Below are 24,032 nucleotides of genomic sequence, written 5' to 3' on the forward strand. Positions count from 1 at the left end.
GATCACAGAGGTGATTAAAAGGGGAAATACTGATGACTTTTTTTTCTCTTGCTCACTACAATTTGTTGTAATTTTTTTACTTTTTTTTGTGGCAAAGGATGGTACTGATTTCAATAACACTTGCATTGGGAAGGAGCATTCAGGGGCAGGAATTTGACATGCTGGGATGTGTTTCTGTCCTCTTCCTCCAGTGGCTCCCCAGAGCTCCTCTGCTGCTAAAGTACACAATGCAGGATAGTACTGGGGGCAGCAAGAGGTTTATTCTGCTGCTTGTGAATTGGATGTATTTGGGATCTACAAATCCTGGGTTAAATTTTGCATTCAGTTTGCAGAAGCAAGCTGCTCCTTTCCTACCAGTGAAGGCCTTTGCTGTCCTTCACAAGGGAAACTAAGGAATTAATTTTCTAGGCTTTGCTGTTGTTCTGCAACTCAGCATACCTTCTATTCTTGATGCTTTGCAGAACTGAAGTGAATTGTAGACTAAAAAACCCAATCTGTTGTGAGATTTGGGTTTCAGTTCTAGTTTTATCATCACGTGTCTGAACACATGAACAGTTTGAGATCAACAAGATCATAGAGCACGTGTAAGATTAATTTGCAATCTAAGTGAGTTTGTGGACAGAATTAGTTTTTCTGGCATGTGTAACTGTAAAAGCCCATAGCTAAATCATAATTTTAGGGGCTAATGTTCTTCATTAAATGCTACATTTTCAAGGTTTTTTTCTAAGTATAGGGCTTCTGAGTAGATAATTAATTTCTGCATTAATGAAAAAGAAAATGTTTGTCTTAGAACCTACTGCAGAGCAAAAATAATTTTAATATTTGGCAGTGTCTTTTAAGGATTGTTTTTCAATTTACTAAAAAGTGAATATTAGTGATATTATTCTAGTTTAATATTAATAAAAGTGGAATTCACATGCAAGTATAGAAAGCCAGGATAAATCTATGTAGTAAAGTAGCCTTAAGCATGTCTTATAGCAAAGTAATACATCTTCTGAAAATATGCTAATTTTTCTAAATGGGTTTAGATTACATCGAATGCATCAGTGATGAACATTTCTTACAGCACTCTTTGATGACTGCCATGTAGAAAATTAAGAAGGTGAATAATGTCCTGTTTGCAAGTAGATTTGTAAATGAAAAGGAGATACTTTCAGATGATGGTGGGAAGACTCTGAACAGCACTAACTTTGCTGTGAATGAAAGGAAGAAGGTAATAACTGTTGTTTAAAGTCTTGGAAAGGTTATAAAGCAAGCTGTCCCAGAAGGACATTTGTGGGATAACATTGAGCAGAATTTGGTGATTGAGTGATGACTTGACACATCATCAGTATATTTGAGAAAACTTTTAAGAATTCCTACCTGAAATTGTTTTCATACTGAGATTCCTCTGTTAAAGTAGAACTTTATTTTTAAAGATTTGTTTTCTACTGCTCTAGCACTTCTATTATAATTACAGTGCAAAAGATTGTGATGTTGTGAAACTTAATTTTTGTCGCCTGATCCCTCATATTTTTCAAGTGAAAGCGTCTTTTTTCATCATCCTTTTTTATATGCGTGCTTTAAATAACTACCTATACTTAGTGAAATGTGAGGAAGCCTTTATGCTCAAGGATACTGTTTGAAGTTGTAGCTAAACAGCAGAAAGGTGAAAATCAGTCTTTTAGGAAGCAGTCACTCAGGGAATTAATAACAAAAAAAGCGTGTTTTCAGTCCATTCCCAAGTGGGCGGGTAGTTCATGCTGAATGACTTGTAGATTGCCTCTGTTTGCAAAGGTCATTGCTCTCATGGGTAGTGAGGGTGGAGGAATTTTTCTCCAAAAGGCTGAGAAAATGTTGCTGGACAGGCACATCAGAGTGTCTGGCTGCTGCTGGAAGCACAGGCTTTTGTTTTTTAGCACTTTCACCCCAGTTTGGGAAAGAATGCAATGTGAAATGCGGAGTCCCCAAGGCCTCCTTCTGCAGCCATCACTGTCTAAGTGTCCTGTGGATTTCAGACTTTTTGTATAACTAAAGGTTGCAGGCACTGCAGCAGAATGACCTCTGAAATGGAATTCTTTCCCTTATGAAATGCTTTGTGCTTATGATGTGTAAGAATTACTGGGCCATCCCTGAAACAGGAAATTCAGTACACTTGCTAACACTTACTGCTATCTTAATTCATCACTAGCACAAGTATACTGCTAGATGTGTTCCATTATAGCTCATGGAAAAATACCTAGTTTCTTGTTAGGCTCATTAATATGCAACACATGTTTATGTATTAAAATAAATAACATTTTAGACTGAAGCAAATAATATTGCACAGGCAAAAGAAGAAACTGCTGTATATATGAAAGAATAATCCTTTAATGGTAATAGTTGTCATTACAAAAAAATGAAAGATGGAAATTGTCACTTTGGGAACATAAAAAGATTATGAGGGTTTTTAACCTTAAATTTCAAATGAAAAAAGAATTGAGTCTGCAAACCTTGGTATCATTGTTAAAGTGCTTTTTTACCTTTCTTTCAGAATAATCATGGAAGGTTGTTTTCTGCTGAATGAATCCACCAAATGTTGGAATTTTAGGAGTACAAATGACACATCATCCTTTTTTTCTCAGTACTAGAGGTCTTTATAGCAAATGTTTTTTCTGCTTCCAGGTTCTGTGTGATGAAATATTGACTATGTTACTTTTTTCAAGTTTGATGTGTTGTTGATACTATTTTCATCTGTTTAGTAGGGACTTTGCAGGAAAATGTGGGTGTGCATTTATGGACTTAGCACATGATAAGAAGGTGGGTGGTATTGTTGAGCCCAGAAGGACTTCCAGCTCCTTCTTCCAAGGGTGCTGGAGAATGGGGTGAGGCTATTACTGAGCAGTAGAAGCACCAAGGAATAGAGCAAAGTTATTAGGGATGAGTTGAAAACTTCTCAGTTAGTTGTGTTGGATAAAAATAAGGAGAAATAGGTTCTTTGTCTGCTAGGAAGTTGACGGTAAACTGTGAATGTGATGATTCAGCTGTGAATGATGATTTTAGGTGCAGTAGGTGTATTATTTGCAGTAGAGACAGGGAAGTGTGGATTTTATTTTCATAAGCCTTGTTAAGATCTCATTTTGAGCATATGGCCACCTGTGTTCATGTAGAGAAATGAGAACAGTGATGCAAATGAGAGTGAGTGGGGTGATGAAGGGAGCAGAGCAGAGATCCTGTCTAGGAAATGGCAGAAAAGGACTTGAATGCATTCATCATAGCAAAATACAGCAAGGGATTTGGTAACTATTAACAAGAATGATTTTGCAAGGAAGTATGAGGGAGGGATAAAATTTATAAAAGCTAAAGCACAGTGTAAATAAATGCAGGTAATTTTCTGCAAGTAGTTTCCAAATACATTGGGACTTTGTATTTGACTAACTTTCTAAGCTCTTGGGGGATGGAGCTGTGGCATAAGCTTACGAGCAGCTCTTTGGAGATGGTGAATCTGAACAAGGTTTTCATTCTCTGCTTTAGGTTTATAAACTGCAAGGTACTGGCAGCCCTGATCTGTGGCTGAACCTTCTCAGGTGCTCACTGCTGTGTGTCAGAGCTTGCAGGAAGGCTGTGACACTGACCTTCCTGATGCTCCATGCTGTGTGTTTACACTGATTGGATCCCATGCCCTTAGGTGTCTGGGGTGGCCTGTGGAAGCCACTCTTTGTTACTGAGTGTTTACTCTACATTTCCCTCCCTCAGAGCATGAATTTCTCTGTGTAGTTGGAGGCAGGATGTTGGGTGGGTTGCAGTGAAAAACTTCAGGTACCTACCTGGTCTGTCTTTATATTTGTGGTTTTTGTACTTGCTGCTGGTTGAAATAATTTGCCTGAGCCCCACTGGTATTGTTGAGAGGAATTAGAGGGTTTGGATCATCTGGATATTTTCACCAAGTAATTCCTCCATTCTTTCATACTCAGATAAGCTATAATGTGCAGGATATTGAGAAGCACTTAATGTGTAGCAGGAACGGTTGTCAGGAATAATCCTTTAAAATGTTGTGGGCTGGCAGCTTATTAAAGAGAACTAGATTTATCTAATGCAGTTCTGTGGCCAGGTGCCTCTTCAGTTTTGAAGACAGATTTGTAATGTGCCATTATTTTCTGAAAAATTGAGGTGGGAGGAAGTGAGGTTATTTTGTAAATGTATTTATAGATATTAATTTGAATATTACAGAGATCTGTGTAAAAATTAATAATAGGTGCTCTCTTAGTAACTGCATATATAGAAATTGTTACTTGTGAACAACCTTAATATTAGCAAGTTATTTTGCATTTTCAGCTGTTTTTTATAATGGAATATGTGTCTTCCAGAGTATACCATTGAATACATTTGAAATGTGCAAAATACATGCATTAAACTGTCAATTTTCCAATAAAATAATAGTATGCCTGAGGGTAGATATGAGTAGTATATACTTAAGTTACTGTCTAGGATTTATTTAATTTTGCAATTTTATGTAGTTTGTAGTCAGCTTGTATTTAAAAATCTAAAATCCCCCTAATGTATTAGTGTGGGGCATGAATCCAGAAGAGAAAAAATCCCAAGGTCAATCATGTTTATGCATTTTTCCTTTTCCCTACTTCTTTGTATCAGGAACTGCTGAAATGGGTTGTGGATTGAACAAATTGGAGAAGCATGATGAAAAACGACCTGGTAATATCTATTCAACTTTGAAGAGGCCCCAGGTAGAAACCAAGATAGATGTTTGCTATGAATATCGATTCTTGGACTTCACAACACTAAATAATAGTAAGTACATATTTTTTTTCCTTTAGATTTTGTTTTCTATTAAGTAAGTGTATTAATTGGTCCATAATGTTTTTTGAATAGTAGTTAAGTTCTTATAACATCTTAAGTTTCTTTAAGTAAATGCCTTCTCTTCAGTCATAATGCTTCCATGCAGAGATGTTAGTGAGAATTTTGTGTGAATTTTTTAGCTTTACAGCTAGTTACAGGTTATAGATTATACGTTCTTATACCCTTCCCCTTTTATTTATTTTCTTGGATTTTTTTATTTTTTTACTCTGATGTGGATGTTTGCTTCCTTAATTTGCATTTTATCCAATTTTCATATGGTGAAGTAACTCAGGTCTGCAAGGTTATGTACTTTACTGCTCATTTTCCTTGCTCTCCTTGTACTGCCTGGGCTCTGTGAGGGGTATTTTGAGAAGCTGAAGTTAGTGTCTTCAGTTTTGATAACTTGCCATAAATAACTCCTACACGGTTATAGGTACTTACAGGTGCACCCATGTAGGTGGAAACAGGATAGTGGGAGACACTAAAGACCTAAAACATCAAAGGAGTGAAGAACCAATCACATGCAATTTTTACCTTGCTTTTTTTTCCTTCAGCCTGAAATAGTCTTGCTTTAATTCTTGTTACAATCCATAGATACTCAGTTTTTTTCCTTGCCGCTTGACGTCAGGCATCTCTGTCAGTATTGCTCACACCATTGCCTGTGCCCTCTTTCACTTCAGAATTAGCCTGTTCTACAAGCAATTACTCCTCACACCATTTGGAAATCTGAAGCTTGAGCAGAAGGCTGGGACCTGCTTCTTGCTATATATAAAACAACATGGTACCAAAATCAGCTAGAGCTGGCAGGCAGGATGCCAGGAAGAGCCTCTGTGCTCTTGCCCTGCAGTGTGCTGCGATTTCTCATGTGTTGCAAGTCAGGTCAAAGGAGAAGCTGGAGCCATGAGTCTCTCGTGGTGTGAGACAAAGAGCTGCTGGTGTTTCACTTGATGAGATGCCTCGTGCAGCTCAGGGTGTCAGCCCAGAGTAGTGGGAACTTGTTGGATCTTAAAACCTGCTGTTTGAAAAAGGTGGAGGTTTAGAGTAGGTGATTAGACAGGACTGTGCCCTTGTAGACAGTTGTGAGAGTTGAGAAATTTTGTCTTTCCAGATTTTGAGTGCCTGTCTTCTATATTTGTGTTCTCTTATGCTGTTTGATACACTAATTGGGATGCACTGCTGTTATTGAGAGCACCAAGCAAATGGTAGAGGAATTTTTTTCATGTTTATGTATTGCAGTTGTTTCGACATTTATGTGTTTTTATTTCAAAGTGAACTATTTATGTCCTTTGATAGTGTGACAGCTTTTACTGAGATGTATTGCAAGTTGTGTCATTAGCAAAAATGAATTAATATTGAGGGCACGCTTCTCTGGGCTTTTCTGGAATGTTCATCACTGTTCTGTTTGAGTGTCTCTCAAACTTTAGCATGTGCATTCTCCTGTTCTCTCATGAAGTCTCATCTTTGGCAGTCTGTGGAGGAATAATCAGTACTTGTGGTAGCAGTGTGGCTTGCCTCAGGCACAGAGGATGTCTGGTAAAGAGAAAAAAATAAACCTAGGCTTTCCAAGTCTGATTAAATGCATAGGTTTGTTGTGAAGCATACTTGTATATGTTTTTCTTACTCATCCTAGATTGTTATAATACAATTTTAGGAGACATGGCTTTGAAGAGACTTTAGTAGAAGCACTTCTATCACATTCTTGGGCTTGCCAAAGAGCGTAAGCTCTCCAGCTCTGCTGAGTTCTGATTTGGCATGTTGTATCCCCATCACTCCAGTCTCTGAAGATGTCAGCAGATAGGCAGATGTGGGGGGGAAGGAGCTGTTGTTCCTGCTCTTTTTCCTTAGTTTTCACCTACGACTATGTGCTCTCAGGACTGGCAGTTCCCTCCCCGTTATGGTTGTTGGCTGTGTGAAGGCTCGTGTTGCACTATGTAGTGTTATGACATTTCAGGCTTTTTTCATCATCACTGATTCATTTATGTTTTTGCTGAGAAATAACATCTGCAGATACACAGAGTTAACTGTGAGTGTTTCACCTATATCTGCATGGATTTGGAGGCTTCTAAGAATGAAATGCTCCTAGCAGTGTAAGAAGAACATTTGGTTTGTGAAGCCTGTCTTCTATGAATCTACTTCAGCCCCTCCAGTGTATATAATGTGTATATATATTGTGACATCACTTTTTCCACAGATTTTTTCTTTCACTGGATTTTTAGAATAAGCCATGTTAAATTATGAGTGGCTACAGAATATTTACTGTATTCTTAAGCTAGGTCTTATTTACAAGGCTAGTGAGCCTGGCAGTGCAGACAGGTACTAATTTTTCTCTGTAGCTTTTCTATAGCAATGATTGGTCTGATAACTATATCTCTCACAAGTGTTTAATCTTAATGGTGAGAAGGATGTGATTATCTCCATGTTGCTGGTGGGAGTTAATTCACAGGTTACTGTCTAAAGTTTTCCAGGTTCTTAGCATTTCCTCATATTCTATAAGCAGCTCTTACTTACTTCAGACATAAAAGAGAATGCTGGTATTATTTGCAGTTTGGAGCTGCATGTATTTGCAGACTTGATACCCAGATAATGAGAGATCAGTTCCAAAACGTGGCATATGATTAAAGTGCACTTTGTCTGGCAGCTAGGCTGATGTAAGTTTTTGCAGCTGTAGTGGGGAAATCCTGCTCCTCTCTCTTGCCTCCTATCGACTCTGAATTGATTTAACTCATGTATCTGGCAGGTTATGCAGGTTTTTTGTTTTGCTATACTCTTACGTATCTGTGTCTTGTGGACGGGTCTGAGGAATGCTGGAGTTGGTAGAAGTGGAGGGAGCATATTTTCAGGAAGAGAAATAGGACCTTCTTTAAATCAGCTCACACTATTATGAACTCACAGAATCACTGAGTGAGGTTTAAAGGGACCACAGTGGTCCAACCTCTCTGCTCAAGCAGGTTCATCCTAGAGCACATGGCACATGATTGAGTCCAGATGGTTTTTGAATATCTCCAGTGAGGAGACTCCACAACCTTTCTGATCAATCTATTCCAGTGTCCAGTCACTTGCACAGTAAAGAAGTTCTTCCTCATATTCAGGTGGAACTTCCTGTGCATCAACTTCTGCCCATTGCCTCTTGTCCTAGTGGTTGGCATCACGAAGAAGAGCATTGCTCCATCGTCTTCACACCCACCTTTTAGATATTTTATACCCATTAATGAGCTCCCCTCTCCGCTGCCTCTTGAGGCTGAACAGGCTCAGCTCCCTCAGCCTTTTGTAGCAATAAAGATTCCCCAGCCCCTTGACCAGGAGCTCCATGTCTGGTGCTGAGTAGCCCAGCACTGGACCCAGCACTCCAGGCATGGCCCCCCCAGGGCTGAGCAGAGGGGCAGGGTCACCTCCCTCGACCTTCTGGCAATGCTCATTCCCTTAGCATCACTCTCTTGAAAACAGGGATAAAATACTGTGCTGATGATTATTTTTTTGGAACCTTAGTTAGAAACTTAACTTTGTTTGCTTGCTGTCTTTAGTTACTGTTTGCCTTCTGATATGCACAGCTAAAAGAATGTAAGCAAATATGCTCCTTTATTACATTTTTCTATTATTTTCTGGACTTCTGCCTTGCTTTGCACTAGTGCAGATGTCCAGTGGAAAACAGTGTTTGATCACTTACTTGGTTACTCTGTAAATAATGCAATAGATGCAAAAGATGGAGTTAAAGTTGTGAATGTAACCTTCATTTTTATGTTTCCCACTGTTGGAAATTGATTTACTTGAAAGTGAATTGTCTGGGGAAAGACTTTGCAAGCTTTCAAGGAAAGCAGGCTGTGAAGAGCCCATCAGTTTCCATTGAGTGCCACAACACTGATAATCTGCGTGGTTCTCCAGAATTAAAGTGGTTAGATTTGCCACTGTCTTTTGCTTTCTGAAAAAGTGTGCAAATGGTGATCAGCAAAGGGTTCTCTTGTGTAGATTGGCACTTGAGGAGTAAGGGGCACTGTGATGAGACATTTCAGACTTGAGGTGGGCATGCTTGTTTTGCGCTGTTGCCTTTGTAAATTTTCTTATGAGCCTGATCTTTCTTGTTTCTGTTAAAGTGACCTCCTCCAAGAAATCCTAGTCTGTCTTCTGTATTGTGCCTTGGCAGTGTCATTCTGTGTTCTATCCTTTAGTCATCTGTACTGCCAAAGCCTATGGGCTGCTTTTCTCCCTCAGATGAAACCACATCAGTTTTCACACGAATGAAATCAGTAAAATCATCACACTTTTTCTGCTTGTGAAGATGTTACTATATTTGTGAATTGGGTGGGTCATTCGTTGCTGGTTCAGTGAAATGTCAGAAGTAGTGCAGAGTAAGTTGTCTTCTCTCTTCCTTAAAGACAATGCTAATATTAAGTAGCAATGATTGAATTTTATAACAATAAAAAAACCAAGGAAAATAAATGACAGTTGCAGCAAACATTTTGCTACAAAGCTGGAAGGAGCAAATTAGAGTCTACTCTATAATATTTCAGGCCTTTACAGAAAAAAAAATCCCAAACAAGAAAAGATTGAGTCAGCTGTCCAAGAGTCAAAAACTGTTTCTGTTTTGCATCCCTCTCCCCATGAATAAAAGGAGATGAAGAATGATCAATTTATGCCTCTGCTATCTCCCAAGTTTTATTGGAAATACTAGGCAAATGGTGAGCAAATCTCAGGAGAATATGTGCTGGCAAATGGAATAATCTTAAGCAACCATGTTTTCAACAGTGCCTCTATGGGGTAAGCTAGTTTGTTTTGTTTTGGTATTTTGTTGGAAAGAGAAATATTTCAATAATCTGCATTCCTTCCTTGCTCTTATCTGATCTACTTATTTTGGAAAACTGTACTTGCTTTGACAGATCATACAGAAACTAAGCTAACTTATTTATCCTCTATTTCTTTTCTTTCACCTCTTCAGTTATGATGACCTTCTGAGAAAACACAGGAATCTGATAGTAATTTATCTCTTCACTTCTCAGAACAGTGTGGAATTTTTGGTATTTAGGGAAAATTTTTTTACTGGCTTGACTGGATTTCTTTTTTCTGCTTTGCTTTACATTCCTGTAGTAATTCATTAGCCTGATGAGTTACAATAGGTTTTGGCCTTGAATAAAGTTGGCATGAAACATATGCTAGCCATGTGATGAGAATGGAATGGGGTATAAATTTTTTTTAAATGGGGAAAGGCTATACTCTGAACAAGCCATTTGTGATGTAAAACCACTAAAATCCAGATGTTTTGATGGAATGAAAAATAGCAATACTTCTCATGTCCCAAAGAAGTTTTCAAGTTACGATGTGAATACATAAGCATATGGTTTTTATCCTGATTGTCAAGAATTTGTCTCTTTAGTTAAAAAAAACCAAAACTAAGAACAACATGAGGAAAATGATTTTAAAGTAAGGTTATTAATTGCATTCTAACATTCCTACCATGTCTTTTGCTTGAATGTTTTAACTGTTGTAGTCTAATGACATGTGTTTTACCAGGACAGTATTCCCAGTTTAGTAAATTTACTACATACATAAAACCTTCTTATTTGAGGCATTTTGGAATTTATATATGTATATATATATATATATATATATATATATATATATATATATATATATATAATTTGAAAGTGTATTTATTTTTCAAGTTCTGACAAGGATATGGATACTTTACCATCATGTTTTGGAGACAGTTATACTGCTTAAAAACCACTTACTATGGTGTTATTAAAACTGCTATGACTGGGCTTTTGATTTTTATTGATTTTTTTCCTAATAAAAGACATAAATAATGTGTTAGTGGACCTTTATAGAGGGCATTATTATGTTGGATTCAATGGTTAAGAATATGTCCATTCTGAAATCTTTTATTTGAGATTAAATTTCAGTTTTGGCTTAAATTAATAGAAATCCCTCCAGCTTTTTTTCCTCGGAGAAGGAAAGAAGTCTCATTCAGAACTGGAAGTATCATACACTGGAAATTGTGCAAGTAGAGGACAGAGAAGCCTTTTTCTTATAAAATGTGTATGCATTTTTTGTCAGGAAATTATTTTTGCTGTAGAACATAGTACTTGTTGATTTTAATGCTTACCTTGTCTTTCTATCAGTAATTTTTATATTATATTAAGCAGTTATTTGTGCCTGGCTTCTGCTTTCTGTTTCACTTCACCATTCACTTGGGGAAAAAAAAGCAAAACCCAAACATAAAAAATAAACAACTCAAAGCAAGTGGCTGTGTGACTGAAAAAAGAACAAAACCTGCAGCTCTGCATTTGCAGGTGTTATTTGATTTAAGACTAGTAAAAGCAAATATTTCCCCATTGCCGAAGTTATTTAATTTTGTTTTCATTTCTGTAAGCAGATGAACATAAATTAAATTAGCATTCAAGTTTCGTATTTCAAGTTGACCCGGTCTGTTATCACCATTTAGTCCTCAGGAGTGATGAAATAAAATTAGCATGGCAAAATATTGTTAGGTTATTTATGAGATGTGATGACTTGAACCAGACTGTGTATAGATTGTCTATAACTGACTAAAGCAATGCTTCACAGCAGATTAATGTGTAGCAGGTTCAGAGCAGAAAGATGATGAGCAGGAGAGGCCAATGGATCACTTCTTTGCAGCCCAGATTCTGCTAATGCTTCCCCTTTGTTAAAGTGTTGTCTACATGCATTTCTCATTCAACTTAGTTTGATTATATGTATGTGATATAAAGAATCAGCATAAGGGTTTTGCTGGATCTGAGCTTCTGTCCTTTCTATTAATGCAAATATGAAGAAATGACATTTTTTGGCTTGGTTTTCTGTTTAAAGTGAATTCCAGTCTGTAGCAGTACAGAATCACAGAATAGTCTGAGTTGGAGGGGGCACCAAGGATCAATGAATCCATCTCTTTAAGTGAATGGCCCATGCAGGAGTCAAATCCACAACTTTGTTCCAGCCAGCTGAGATAATGTCCAGTAACCCTTCAGGTCTTGCCACTTGTAAGTTACAGTAAAATGAAATGCTCCTGCTGTAGCAGTTTATAAAACCCACTTGTGTGTCTTGGGAAGCTTGCAATTTGACATAAAAGGAGCATTCCATATGTTGGGAGTTTAATAAATGCCATAAATTGCATCATAAGTGTAATTGCTGGAAAGAGTCGTTAGATTTGAACTTTACTGTTTTTTAAATAAGCATGCATAACTGTGAGATGTATTTTAGTTTCTAAATGGAAGCTCTGCTTTCCATAATTATTGTATCTAGCTCCTTGTTGTGATAGACTACATGCATTCACTTCTTCTAACACATATATATATATTTATGTTGTGTATCTGTACGTCAGTGAAGTGTGCAATACACAGACACATGTATGTACTGTATTTTATACCCATATGTCATGAAGAAGGGTGATCCTGGGGATGTGAGCTTTCAATCACTCAAGTTTCACTTTATTTCTACACTTAATTATACCACAACAGAAAGTGCAAAGAGCTTCATCTAAAGTCCTGTGATGACTGTGACAACTGGGAATAAGTCCTGGGCTGTCCATTGTGTGGGTGGCTAGATCATGGCCTTTAAAGCAAGAAACTGGTCAATAGTATGAATTAACTATTCTAGCTCAAATCTGAACAGTTACATACCTGCAGAAAAGCTGTACCATTCACATAATTTCGAATGTAAAAATGCCTGAAGTTTTCTGGCATTTCTTGTCCCCCTCAAGAATCAGCTATACTGTGACACTGCTATTTTGTGTTGTAATTATAGACTAGGTGAAACCTTAGATACAATATGGTATGTATATTAGAACATCTCAAATATTTTAAAGAATATAAGTGTGATGTGTTTTGGAACTCTATTTTCAACTTGTACTTAGAAACATAGTTTTGTTTCAGATGCATTTATAGAATCCCAAGTACATCTAGTGATGTCATAGCCACTTTTTCTGTGTGGATTCTGCTTGTGTATTTAGATAATGGTTGTGTGTGTAAACCAGAAATGGACTAGGGAGGAAAGGAACATCTGCAGGATGCTCTATTTACACATTTTACTTTGTCAAAAAATGTGTGCCACAATAGTCATGTGGGTGTTAACTTTCTAGTCTGCACCCAGTGTTAGAATGAATACTGGGTTCCTATATAATACTCCATTCTTACCATGCAGTCATTCATTTTATCTACTGTGTTAGCTCAGGGTTCTTCTTAATGTAGTTACTGAGTTCTTCCAAGAGATACATTCCATACATCACATTTAAACAAATGCTGTAATTCACTCACATCATGGAAAAGTACAGACACTGTCTAAAAAGAGCTCTCAACTTCCAAGAAATCTTTTCTTTCTATCAGCAACTCAGGAACTGCACGTGATCTTTCTGAGTGGCAATGTCTTTTCCTTGGCCTCTGGCTTTGCACATTTTTTCCAATCTTCATGTGGTTTTTGTCCTCCTGATGCTGTTCAGGAGTCAAGGAGCCAGACGTGGCAGTCTGCAAGGCTGGCAGACAGGCATTTCTGATGGAATAGTGAAATTATTAAAGCCACAGGGGCCCAGTCCTGATAGAAACAAAACTTGCCCTGTGTTTTAACTGGAGCAGAAGATCACACAGTAACTTCAAACTTGTAACTTCAAATAGTAAATGCCTCATGGATTTATTATGGGAGAGAAATTATTAGGAGTCACCTCTGTAGTAACCTCCTGAGTCTTTTTAGGACTTGTTGCTACAAATTCTTTGACATCATCCAGGTAAAAGATAATACACAAAATCTGTGCAGTATTGTAAAGGAGTCCTTAACATATTTTACAAAATAAATTATTGTTGTTTGGCTAAAATTTCACACAAGTGAAAGGTTTAGAATTGGTTCATCCTGAATGGAGTATAGCCCCTTTGAGAGAAAAAAGGAATTTTTGGTGTCAACTGCTCCTGACCTTGAGACAGTGAAAGCACTAAATAGATGTACATTTATTGTGCAGGATTTTTAAAAAATGCTAATATTCTTTTTTAAATGCTTAAATTGCTTATGTTCCTCATGTTCCAATGTGAAGTATAAAAAGTCTCTATTATGATGGAAATGGTGTCAGCATTCAGCTATTTCACGTAGCCTGTAACAGTGTCTTGGTCAGTCTTGTCCAAGAGTCCACACAGCAGAGCACAGGCTGGTGTCAGGCTGTGCATTGTCTTAAGCCAGTAGTGTGGGGCAAGAGGAGCAGACAGCCAGGTTGGAGCAGTTGCTTCTGGGGAGTTTACACTCCCCTTTAATAGGTTTGAGGGTTTTGCTTTGGACAAGTCATGTGTTCTGCTGTACACTGGACATCTCACTGCATGTGTTTCAGAGCCTGCAGGAAAAGTATCTAAAAAAGGCTCCTATCTGGCTTGCAGGCACTTCTGGGAGCCACTCCAGGATGTGTTGTTTTGTCCCAGCCTCTGTCTCATGCTCATGACTCTACTTGTCATTGCTCTGCCCAAGTAAAACTTGTAAAGAGATTTCACTTTCAGAAACATGTCTGATTTCTGTTCTACATCTGTTTGGGGTTTGTTTCCTGTTCCTGCATTTTCATGCATGCTACCAATGCAGCTACTGCCTGATGACTTCGTTTTGCCACTGGCAGCTGTGGCAGCTACTCTGTGAGCACACTTCAGATGAGCTGACTGCCTCCTGCTTCCTCCCTACCGTTGTCTGAGGATGAAGACATGGACTGTGTTTTACCTTTATGAGTTTTTGCTCTTCTATGTGCTCTGCCCTATACCCACTGGGGAGGGTACCATGGGTGTGGAACACAAAGTTGGACTGGTAGGGCTAGTGCTTGCCTTTCTGCACTGAGGATGGTGTTAGGTCAGAATTTGCTGTTGTACAAACTACTGCTGGGACTTTGCCATTGTTGGATGAAATTCTGGGAGACCAAACCTTTGTTGACAGGTGTGGCTGTTGCCCTATGGAGTCCCATGATTGCAGTACCTGTTGGTCAGTAGCTAGGTGGTTTGAGGAGGGAGGGCAGCTTTGCAGCACTGTCACCTTGCAAGCACTGTTCCAAACACTGCTCTTGCACAGAGGCTCAGCAGAGCTCAGCAGAAGTGAGGAGATCCAGTCTTTTCCTGGTGGCATTTGGTTGCTTATCTCTTTTTTATGGGCTTAGTTACTTTGTGTCTTGCTTGACTTTCAGTGCTTGACTTTTCCTCCCTATTGGCAGATGCCTTTGGCTGCTGATTCATTGGCCCTTAGGAATCATAGCAGACTTCAGACTGAATTTTTTGCTAAGGAAAAACACGGCTGAAAAGTAGCAGCAGCACCACACCATGTGAAGAAAGGGAGGGGTAAGAGTCAAACTTGTGTTATGCTTTTGAGAGAAGTGATAAAAGGGGGATAACTGACAAAAGGAACGGTGATAAAGTCTGTCCTTCTGCTCCCCTGGCTTGGAGAGAGGAGATAAAGGAGAAGGTCTTGCAGTATGGAGATCAGCTCCCCCCTACTCTCAACAAGCAAACATGTATTTCTCCCTGGGAAGCATCTGTTCCTTCTCTGCTTTTCTTCTAACTTACAGAGGAAATGGCCTGCCAGTCCTGTTCCTAGGCTTTTGGCTGAAGCATCTTATTCAGAGGACCGTGCCCTGTCAGCTGCTTGATAAGCTGTCAACACTCAACTGACATGTCAGCTCGTATGAAGCTCCAAAGGGTCTTCATAGCCAGAATCCTTCAATCCTAGAAACTGCCTCCACGCTTTTTCCCACAAAAAAAACAAAAAAAACAAACCCTGCAGTCAAGATATCTGTCATCCTTATGATGAGCTATAACATCCCTAGCCCAGGCTTCCTGCCATAGCATTCCTGCTGCTGTGCCCCAGACACCACAGACACTTTAGGCTTCTCCACTGAACATTAGGAGTGGAAGGCACAACTGCTAAACAGCAGTGGGGCAGAAAAAGTGTTCAAGTAATATATTGGCTAACTGTATTGTCAGACAAGATGTGCATGGCCCAAAGTTAAAAGTAAAGTGGTAAGAGAAACATGGAGGAAAAGTGGGATCTGGAACTCCAGGAACAGGAACAAGGAGAAAGGGTGATGGGATGCTGCAATGGCCTACACCAGAAACATTCCCCCAGGGACCAGCATGAATTAACTGGAACAAAATTTAGCCCAGCTTTGGTGCCTGGAATTGCACCTCCAGTCATGGAGAGAATGTGAGAGGTACACACCCAGTCTGTGGGCTGCATGTTGAAATGGAGGGAATAAAAGCAAATCTTCCAACATCCTTCCATTGGGTAGCCTCCCCTGGTACAAAATGAGGCTTCTGTGCTCTGGGTATCTCTGCAGTGGGTCCCACACTGAGCTGAGAAGAGTAGGAGTATTCCAGGAGTAGATCCGTGTTGGTGCTGCGGTTCCCCTAAGGGGGTATGGGACCAGTTGGTTTCTCATGAATGCAGTGGGAAAGGGCACTGTCCTGAGATCTCTGTCACCCATGTCTTCCAGAGAGGCAGAACCACCCTGGCCTGGACCAGTTGTAGGCTGTGGACATGGAGGCCCCAAACATTGTGTGTAATGCCCTTGCTCTGTTCTCCTGTGTTTGGACAGGGAGGGGATTTCACAGGAGCACCTTGCTGTGTCTGGAAGCCTAAGAGGGAGGTGTTAGCCTGACACCTTATCATGTTACGCCCTGCTCACCTGATGGGAGCACTGGTGTGTGGTGGAGATGGGAAAAAGATCTTCAGAAAGGAGTGGGCATCAAGAGAAAATAGAGCAGATGAAATAGGGAAAGAATATTGAAGGATGGGAGTAGCTGAACGCATAAACTAAAAGAACTTGAGGGTCATGAGTGACTGTAGAAATGGAGGGACAGATAGCATTTGACATGTTTAACAGGAAGGGAAGACATGGCCTTGCATGAGTTTTCAGTGTTTTGGGAGCTTTCCAATGCCAGAGGGATGCCTTTTTGTTGTGTTGTATCAATGAAGCCCGGCAGGGACTACAACTGTCATTCTGACAAGATTTGCTTTAAAGTTCTGCTTAAGTAAAATCACTGTATCATGCATGGGCAGGCACATGGTCTTTTACTGAAGAAGACAACTTACATTTCTGGATTCAGATCCCTTTGGGTCTTTCATGACAACTTTTTTTTGTTAATCTGAGTGACATGAGAAATGTCCTCTGAGTGTGTTAGACTTACTCCATTATTGAACAGGGGAAAGCTTACTTTAAACCTTAAAATGCTGTCACTTCTAGAAAAGATCAACGTTCAATTAAAATTTTGTTAAAAACGAACAACCTGAGAACATTTAAATAGTTTAAATCTATCATGGAAACTACACAGTTTCTCACTTTCTTTGCCTCGTTCTGTAAATACATAGAATGGTTACTTTAGCAACAAGCATAATTGTGACTGCAGTTTTAATTAAGGTTGTGAATATTCTACTCAGCAAAATAATTCAGTTTGCAAACCTTAGTGATTGTCTCAGTCTTAACTGTGCTTCAGGTTAGTGTTCTTACAGGTTTTGCATGGATTTTGGATGTGAATGCCTCACCTCTGCATTTTCTTTACTATGTAGAGAGGCATTGATCCTCTGTGCTTGTGAAGGTGCTTCATCTGCTTCAGGCCTTTTTTGCTATCTTGTTTTTCAGTGTCTTTGTGTATGTGCACAGGCGCAGGTAGCCCAGTAAGTGTTGAAGATGTAAATACACTGCCAAGTAAGCATCTCACATTGGGCCTGGTATAATGCACCTTTTTGCCAAAGGTCTCAGTTTAGTGCTGCACTCTGGGTGCTTGCTGGTTCATGGCTAGTCTGCAGCAGTGTCAGAGCTCTTCAGCACAGTCACTTGGTGAAAATACCATTTGATGATTACTGTCTTGCAGCCATAACATATTACAAAGCTGATAAAGATTGATCCAGGCCTCCAGATTGTGGCCTTCTCTTTAAGTGATGAGGCAGCCTGAAAATATGTTCATTGCTTCTGTAGAGGACAAGAACTTAGTAACATTTGCCAAACACTGTGCTAGTCTTGCTTCCAGTTCCCCAGCTAGCTCATTTGGCACTCGTTCAGCTATCCTGGCAAAACCCTGGCATGTGTTGCATGTTTTTGTCCTGTGTTTTAAACAGTCTCAGTGACTTGGTTTTATCCTGTTGCAGTCATACAAGTGTATGCAATATCCTGGACTTAAGAGGAGTCCAAGTGACAGAATTACTACATGAAATGGCAGCCTGCTTTCTGTGATATAACTTGCACACCCAGCAGACTCTTGGTTTATGTACAGGAATAATTTTGCAAATGACTTGATACTTGTGACACACTATACTCTGTGAGTAATACAATCTTAGGAAAAGCAGGGGAATTTCCCAGATATGAGGTGGCATGTGAGAAGTTTCACTGGCTGAGTCCAGTGCTTACTCAGCAGCTGCTATAGTGAACTCGTGTGGCTCTTTCTGGTATGTGGTAACCCAGGGACTCTGATAAGGTCTTGCACAGGAGCTGCAATCTTAAGGCTTCCCAGCCAACTGGTTTTTGCAAAACCTGCTCCTTTCATATAAATGGAGCTCTCTTTAGTTGAATGGTACAGAACTCACAGCTCTGTCTCCCCCCCAAACAATCATCCTCTCAGCTTGAGACTTGGAGTGATTAGCTACAGATTCTTCTGGAAAGAAACAGTCCTTTCAAGGGGAAGAGACTCTCATTAAGCCTTTTCTGTGAGCTGCAGCTCTTGATCAGCACACGAAAGACAAGCTTGACAGTCATCAGGTGAGTTAAGAACTGCGAAAATATTATCTGTCTCTGTTAAACAGTCATCAGTTGAAAGAGTTCATCTCAGTCTGAGAATACAGAGGCTTTTGCGTATGATGTGGCACATAAAAAATTAAAGACATCAAGGATGTGAGAAGTCCTAAAGGTGCCATACGTTTCCAAATGGATTGATAAAAGGCCTTAAATCTGAAAGAGAATGAGGTATGAGGTTTACAAATAAACAGGTGGAATTTTTGAGAAAGTTAGAGATAAGCCAGGACATGGTTACTAGTGTAGTATAAATAAACAGCAGTCTACTGCTGTAGTTCCTCATTTGCTCAGCCCTTTGTGGTGTTCTTCTATTTGAACAATCGTTCCCCGCATTTCTTAATAACAACTGGTAAAAGAATTGACAAATAGTCCGAAATTGCATGGGTTAATTCACTAGCAGTTATTGTACAGATTACTAGTAAGCAAAAAAAATTAGCATCTACTTCTATCTCAAATCACAAAACAAAAGAACAAAAAGAGAGTGACAGAATAAATGGTCTTTTGTTAAGTTATTGTCTCATAAAGTTTGGAACTGTGTCAGAATTGCTTTTTTTTTTTGTTTTGTTTTGTTTTTGTTGTTTATTTACTCAGGAATGCTCAGCTCAGATGCAGCATCTGTCTTTTTCTGCAGTCCTTCTAACCCCATTTTTCCAGCTGGGTTGAATGCCTTGATGAAGCCTTTCAAGTGATCAAATAGATAAAATTGGACATATTTTGTGGGATTATTTTCATTGTTCTTCACCACATGTTCAGTGAATACAACACTTTATAATTGTAACACTTTGTTTTCAAGCTGCACTCCTGCACTACTTGTTGTCATTGTTTGTTTAGTTTGTTGTGTTTTTTTTTTAATTATAGTAAATTTTTGTGTAAAAGTGGTCTTCTCATCAACAGATACTTTCAGGATAGCCTTCCAGAAACATTGGTGGAAACTCTGGCTACTACTGTCAGTGATATTTCATTATTAGCCAATAGCAGGTCTGGCTTTTTTTGACATAAGTTAGAAATAGTTCTTTCTGTTTTGCAGAATCCACTTAGGACTGGGGAGAAGTGAAAGTGTCTTGGCCGTGGGCTGTCATATGATCAGAAGTTAGAGCCACGTGCGGCTGCCTGTGAACCTCTCTTGGGGTTGCTTTACCAGGAGCAGCAAGGAAACAGTATTAGCCAGGGCATAGAGGCACTGTGCTTTATTTACACTTGTCCCCAGGTTTGCTTCTGAGGTATTGTCTGTGCGAGGAGGAGCTGACAGGAATAACAGCCTGCAGTGCTGTTGGATGCTCACTGTGAATATGCAGTGTCACACACCACTCTGCCACCTGTAAAGGTTATTTTGTATTCTTTGTAAAAAGAACTGTGAAAGCAACCTGTTCATTTACCTCTGTATTCTATTATTTAATTAGTAAGAACATGCATTTAAGAAATTAATTTTAGATGTCACTAACTCAGAAAGGATCCTGTCCAGGAGTTAAGTGAAATCTTAGATTTTAAGATTGTCTGCATAATGCTTTTTCATTACCACCTTCATACCATGAAAGTATTCTGTTCCTGTTGGACAGGACATCTGTTGCATCTTTATTGCATATACTTACTGCTTTGGTATTAGATTATATTTACTTCATTAATTTGTTCCTTAGCAGCTTTGAAGATAAGGTTTCTCTGCTTCTTTCCTTTTAATTTCCAATAATTTTTTTAGCTGCAGCACTTTTTCTGATAGAACTATTCTGAGAAATAAGGGTAAACAATGTCTTCTCATAAACTCTTGCAGAAACACCATGCTACTATTACAAACAAAATTGCAACAACAACCATTTTATTGCAAACTTAAAGAAATAAACTAAAAAAATATAATTTGCTATGGTTGTTCCATTGTAATGATGCTTGAATTTGTGGCCATTTTCCCATGACCTATATTAAACAATGGATTTGCATGCTATCAGTATCACTGTGTGGGAATTCTTCACTTGAAAACAGAAACTGGCCACATTTTTCTGAAACGAGGGAGTAGGAGTTCAAATTCTGCAGAGTGACAGGAAAATTTGCTCTAAGCAAAAAAAGCAGGGTTTTTTTTGCCAAGAAAAACTTTTTTCTTTAGTAAATCCATCACCCATGCTCTAGCAGACTTGCCTAAAAAAACAAAACAGTACTTTTGGGAAGTGCTTTGTTAACTTCTAACAGCCTTTTCCACTACTCTTTGGCTTTCTGTCAAGCATTCTTGCCAAGTTGAAGTGATGTGGTGTGTTTGGCAGTGACATGCTGCTTTTAGGTGCCAGTGGTGAACTATTGCTTGCTAGTAGTTTTCAATATTCTGTGAAAGCCTCATCTCTGTTAAAAAACACTGCTAGAGGTGTTACAGAAGGCAGTATCCTGTAATACCTTTTGCAGGATTTTCTTTTGAGGTCTTTATTTTTGAAGGAATATTTTTTTTTCAGAAGATTTGTAGGTGGTAGTGTGATGGATATTCTGTTTTGTTTCTGAATTGGTTTCCTAGGGAAACGAGAGTTAAAAAAGGCTCACAGTCTGTGTGTCTCATTCCTCCAAATAATTATAACCACACAATTTCAAAGCAATTTGTGAGAAATTTAGGCTGCTCCTAGTTTTGTGGAAACTGGCAGTTGGGCAGAAGACTGAGACCTCTATTAATCAGGGAAAAGCCAGGAGAACCAAGATGTGCACTGACAACTTGCTGGCCAGTGAGCCAGTGCATTGCTCCAGTGTAGCCACATAATCACTTTTCTCATCAGTTTGAGGAATCCAGGGGTTGGCAAGAAAAGAAAGTCAAAGGAAAATTTGAGCCTGTGGCAGCAAGGTTGAACAACAAAAGCTTCATTAGTGGGAACCACTCTTCATTAGCTAATGGAGAAAAACTTGAGTAGGTATTTGTGTAATAGCACAGGTAGCAAAAAGTCAGCAAAAATTATTTTGTCTCGTACTGGTGTTAATCAGGTCTTTGACCAACCTTGTGTACCAACAGAGCTGGCAAATCCAAAGATGTATGGACAGTTCTTTGGATAGCTGGAACTTCTTGCCTCATTTAACACTTGCCTAATTCATTGCAAAATAAGTGCTCCATTTGGTGATTCTAGCTTTGTATCTTCTGAAATTAATTTATCTGATCACTCTAGAAATCATAAATGGGGTGATACATGGCTCTTCCGCATGCCAAATTAATCAGGAACCATTGGGGAATGGTTCCTGTGTTTTTATATGTTCCCATGCAAATCTTTGCATGTTAAATCTGTCATGGATTTCCTGTGATGACTTTAAACAATGATTTGGACCTGCAAATTTTGCTGCAAATGCCAGAACAGCTTTAGTTCCTGGGAAGGCTGGATGGCTTCCTTTGATGCTGTGGGGTCACTGAGATGTCCAAGTACAGCTCACCAGTGGCACAGAGGGCAAGTGTCATGAGGGTGACATGAGGTCTGCTGGGACAGTAAAATCTTGATCTTGCTTTTGTAGACACAGACTCTTCACATGAAATTCACATGCCCTGACAGAGGTGTTCTTACAATTAGCAGTGGTGTGGTGGGAATATATTCCCATTATCAATACAACAAAAAATAGAAGTGCAGAGCAGGAGAGCTGAGAGGAATAATAAATACTGTAGAATATTTTGCATTTAGTTTTTCCTTGTAGTTCCCCAAGCAGGCCTAGTGATTGGAAACTAAGCCAGATCTAATTAGCTTTTATTTCTTTTTAAAATTTGGTGTTTTCCTGGAAATTTTGATGGAGTTAAATAGCACAGTTTTGACCTGCCAGCTGTTGTGTGTTCTGAGTCTTGTATAGTTGTCCACAGAAGTGTTCATCTTAGATTTACTGCAGGGTAATATGTTTTTAAAAATCCAAATACATTATAAGCCCTTTCTTCTGAATTTAATTTACTTGCCAGTGAATATCTCCTGCTCATACTGAATTTAATCCTGTAGCATTATCTTACCCAACTTGCTTGTTTGGTTATACAACCTGTGTTACATTTTTGGCTGCTTAAACATTTATTTAGTTTTTGCCAGTAAAGCTGAAAACAATTCAACAGATATTTATGAAAAATTACAGCATTTTATAAATAGGGGATTTTGATTTAATGAAGACCAAAAGAACAGTGAGAAGTTACACTATATGTTATCTTCCAAATGAAAAACACATATCATTTGGAAGTGTCTTCTCTTTATCTAAAATATATAATATTTCAAGCTAGAAAAAAGATAGAAAGATGAAAGTCACTATGACACTTAATCTAATTTAAAATATTAAGTGCTTAGTATCTATGACTGCCTTTTGAAGAAAAGGAATGTCATTGGTTGATGCAAGAAATGGGAACATCTGAAACAGGGTAATATATGGACTTTAGAGACAGGACTGGAAAAATCTCTTTCTAGCTTTTTTAAAAAATCAAACAAACTTGGCACACAGTATCATCCTAAATAAGATTTTACAAGAAGGTCTCAAACATCGGGTGGAACAGAAGTGCATGTGAAACACTGGTGATATAAAATGACAAGAAACAGGAACCAGCAGGTAACATTTGAATAAAGCCTTGAAGCATTTCTAAAGCTATCTGTCCTTTTCCGTATATATAATGCAAAGTGTTATGTATAAAATATATACAGGCATGACCTGCCAAGAGGATTTTGGTTTCCCTGGAGACTATCAGTTCTCTGTTGCATGGGTTGGCTTGGGGAATAAGAGCTATCTTGATAAATCCTAACCTTTCTTCCTGAGGTTATTGGATATGTCTGTAAATTTAAATCTTTGTGTTGAAGGCTGAATTTAAAAAATTCAAATTTTTAAAATGTTCTCTCTAGATTCCAGCTATTTTTCCTGGCACATATTTATTGTATGTGGCAATTATCTTGTGAATTTGGGGAAAAAAGGAAACCTTGATGGTAAAATACATTGATGGTAGTTTTATCTTCTTGTGTGTCTGACTGTGCCAAGTCATTGATTTTAATCACAGTTACCACTGTATCATGAAAAATGTGCATGAGATCATAGCAAGTATACTCAGCCACAGGTACTACTTTGTTGACTTCTTTCTCCTCCCTTTTCCTTAAATGTTTGAAATCCTCTTGTCATTTTTCAGTTTGGAAACTAGGTTTCAGTTAGATTTGTAGCTTATAACTTACCTTGTGAGTATGGGAAGAAATCCCATGTAATGAATGCAAGCTACTTTGTTCGTCTCTGCTTGATTAAAATTGAAAACAGTAACCTCAAGGTTGTTCTCAGTTGGTTTGGATGGAAATACATAGATGAATATATGTACCTTTCTGCTTATGACCTCCTTAAAGAATCAGCACATACAGCATTTTATTGACAGTAAGATATAGTGATTTGGAAAGCTAAGAAAGGCTAAAAATTCCATTCCAGAGGAGATTTTTCTCATCCAGCAAAAAGTATACCACAAAATGAATAAATTCTGCATAATTTGAAACTTAATAAAGTAGACAATTCTTGTACTCCTCTGAGGATATTATCTGTGCTTCTTACA

General features: G+C 38.6%; 1 protein-coding gene across 2 annotated transcripts in view; it reads left to right on the forward strand.

Annotated features, from left to right (window-relative positions):
• Nucleotides 1–24,032, forward strand: part of RFTN1 (raftlin, lipid raft linker 1) — a 106,750-nt gene that overhangs the window by 16,907 nt on the left and 65,811 nt on the right. For both annotated transcript variants that reach the window (XM_079300148.1, XM_079300149.1), the window contains exon 2: nt 4,609–4,764. In XM_079300148.1, coding sequence (XP_079156274.1) covers nt 4,609–4,764 — 156 coding nt within the window. The remainder of the gene's footprint in view (nt 1–4,608; nt 4,765–24,032) is intronic.

The sequence above is a fragment of the Erithacus rubecula genome (assembly GCF_903797595.1).
Source record: "Erithacus rubecula genome assembly, chromosome: 3".
Classification (NCBI taxonomy): domain Eukaryota; kingdom Metazoa; phylum Chordata; class Aves; order Passeriformes; family Muscicapidae; genus Erithacus; species Erithacus rubecula.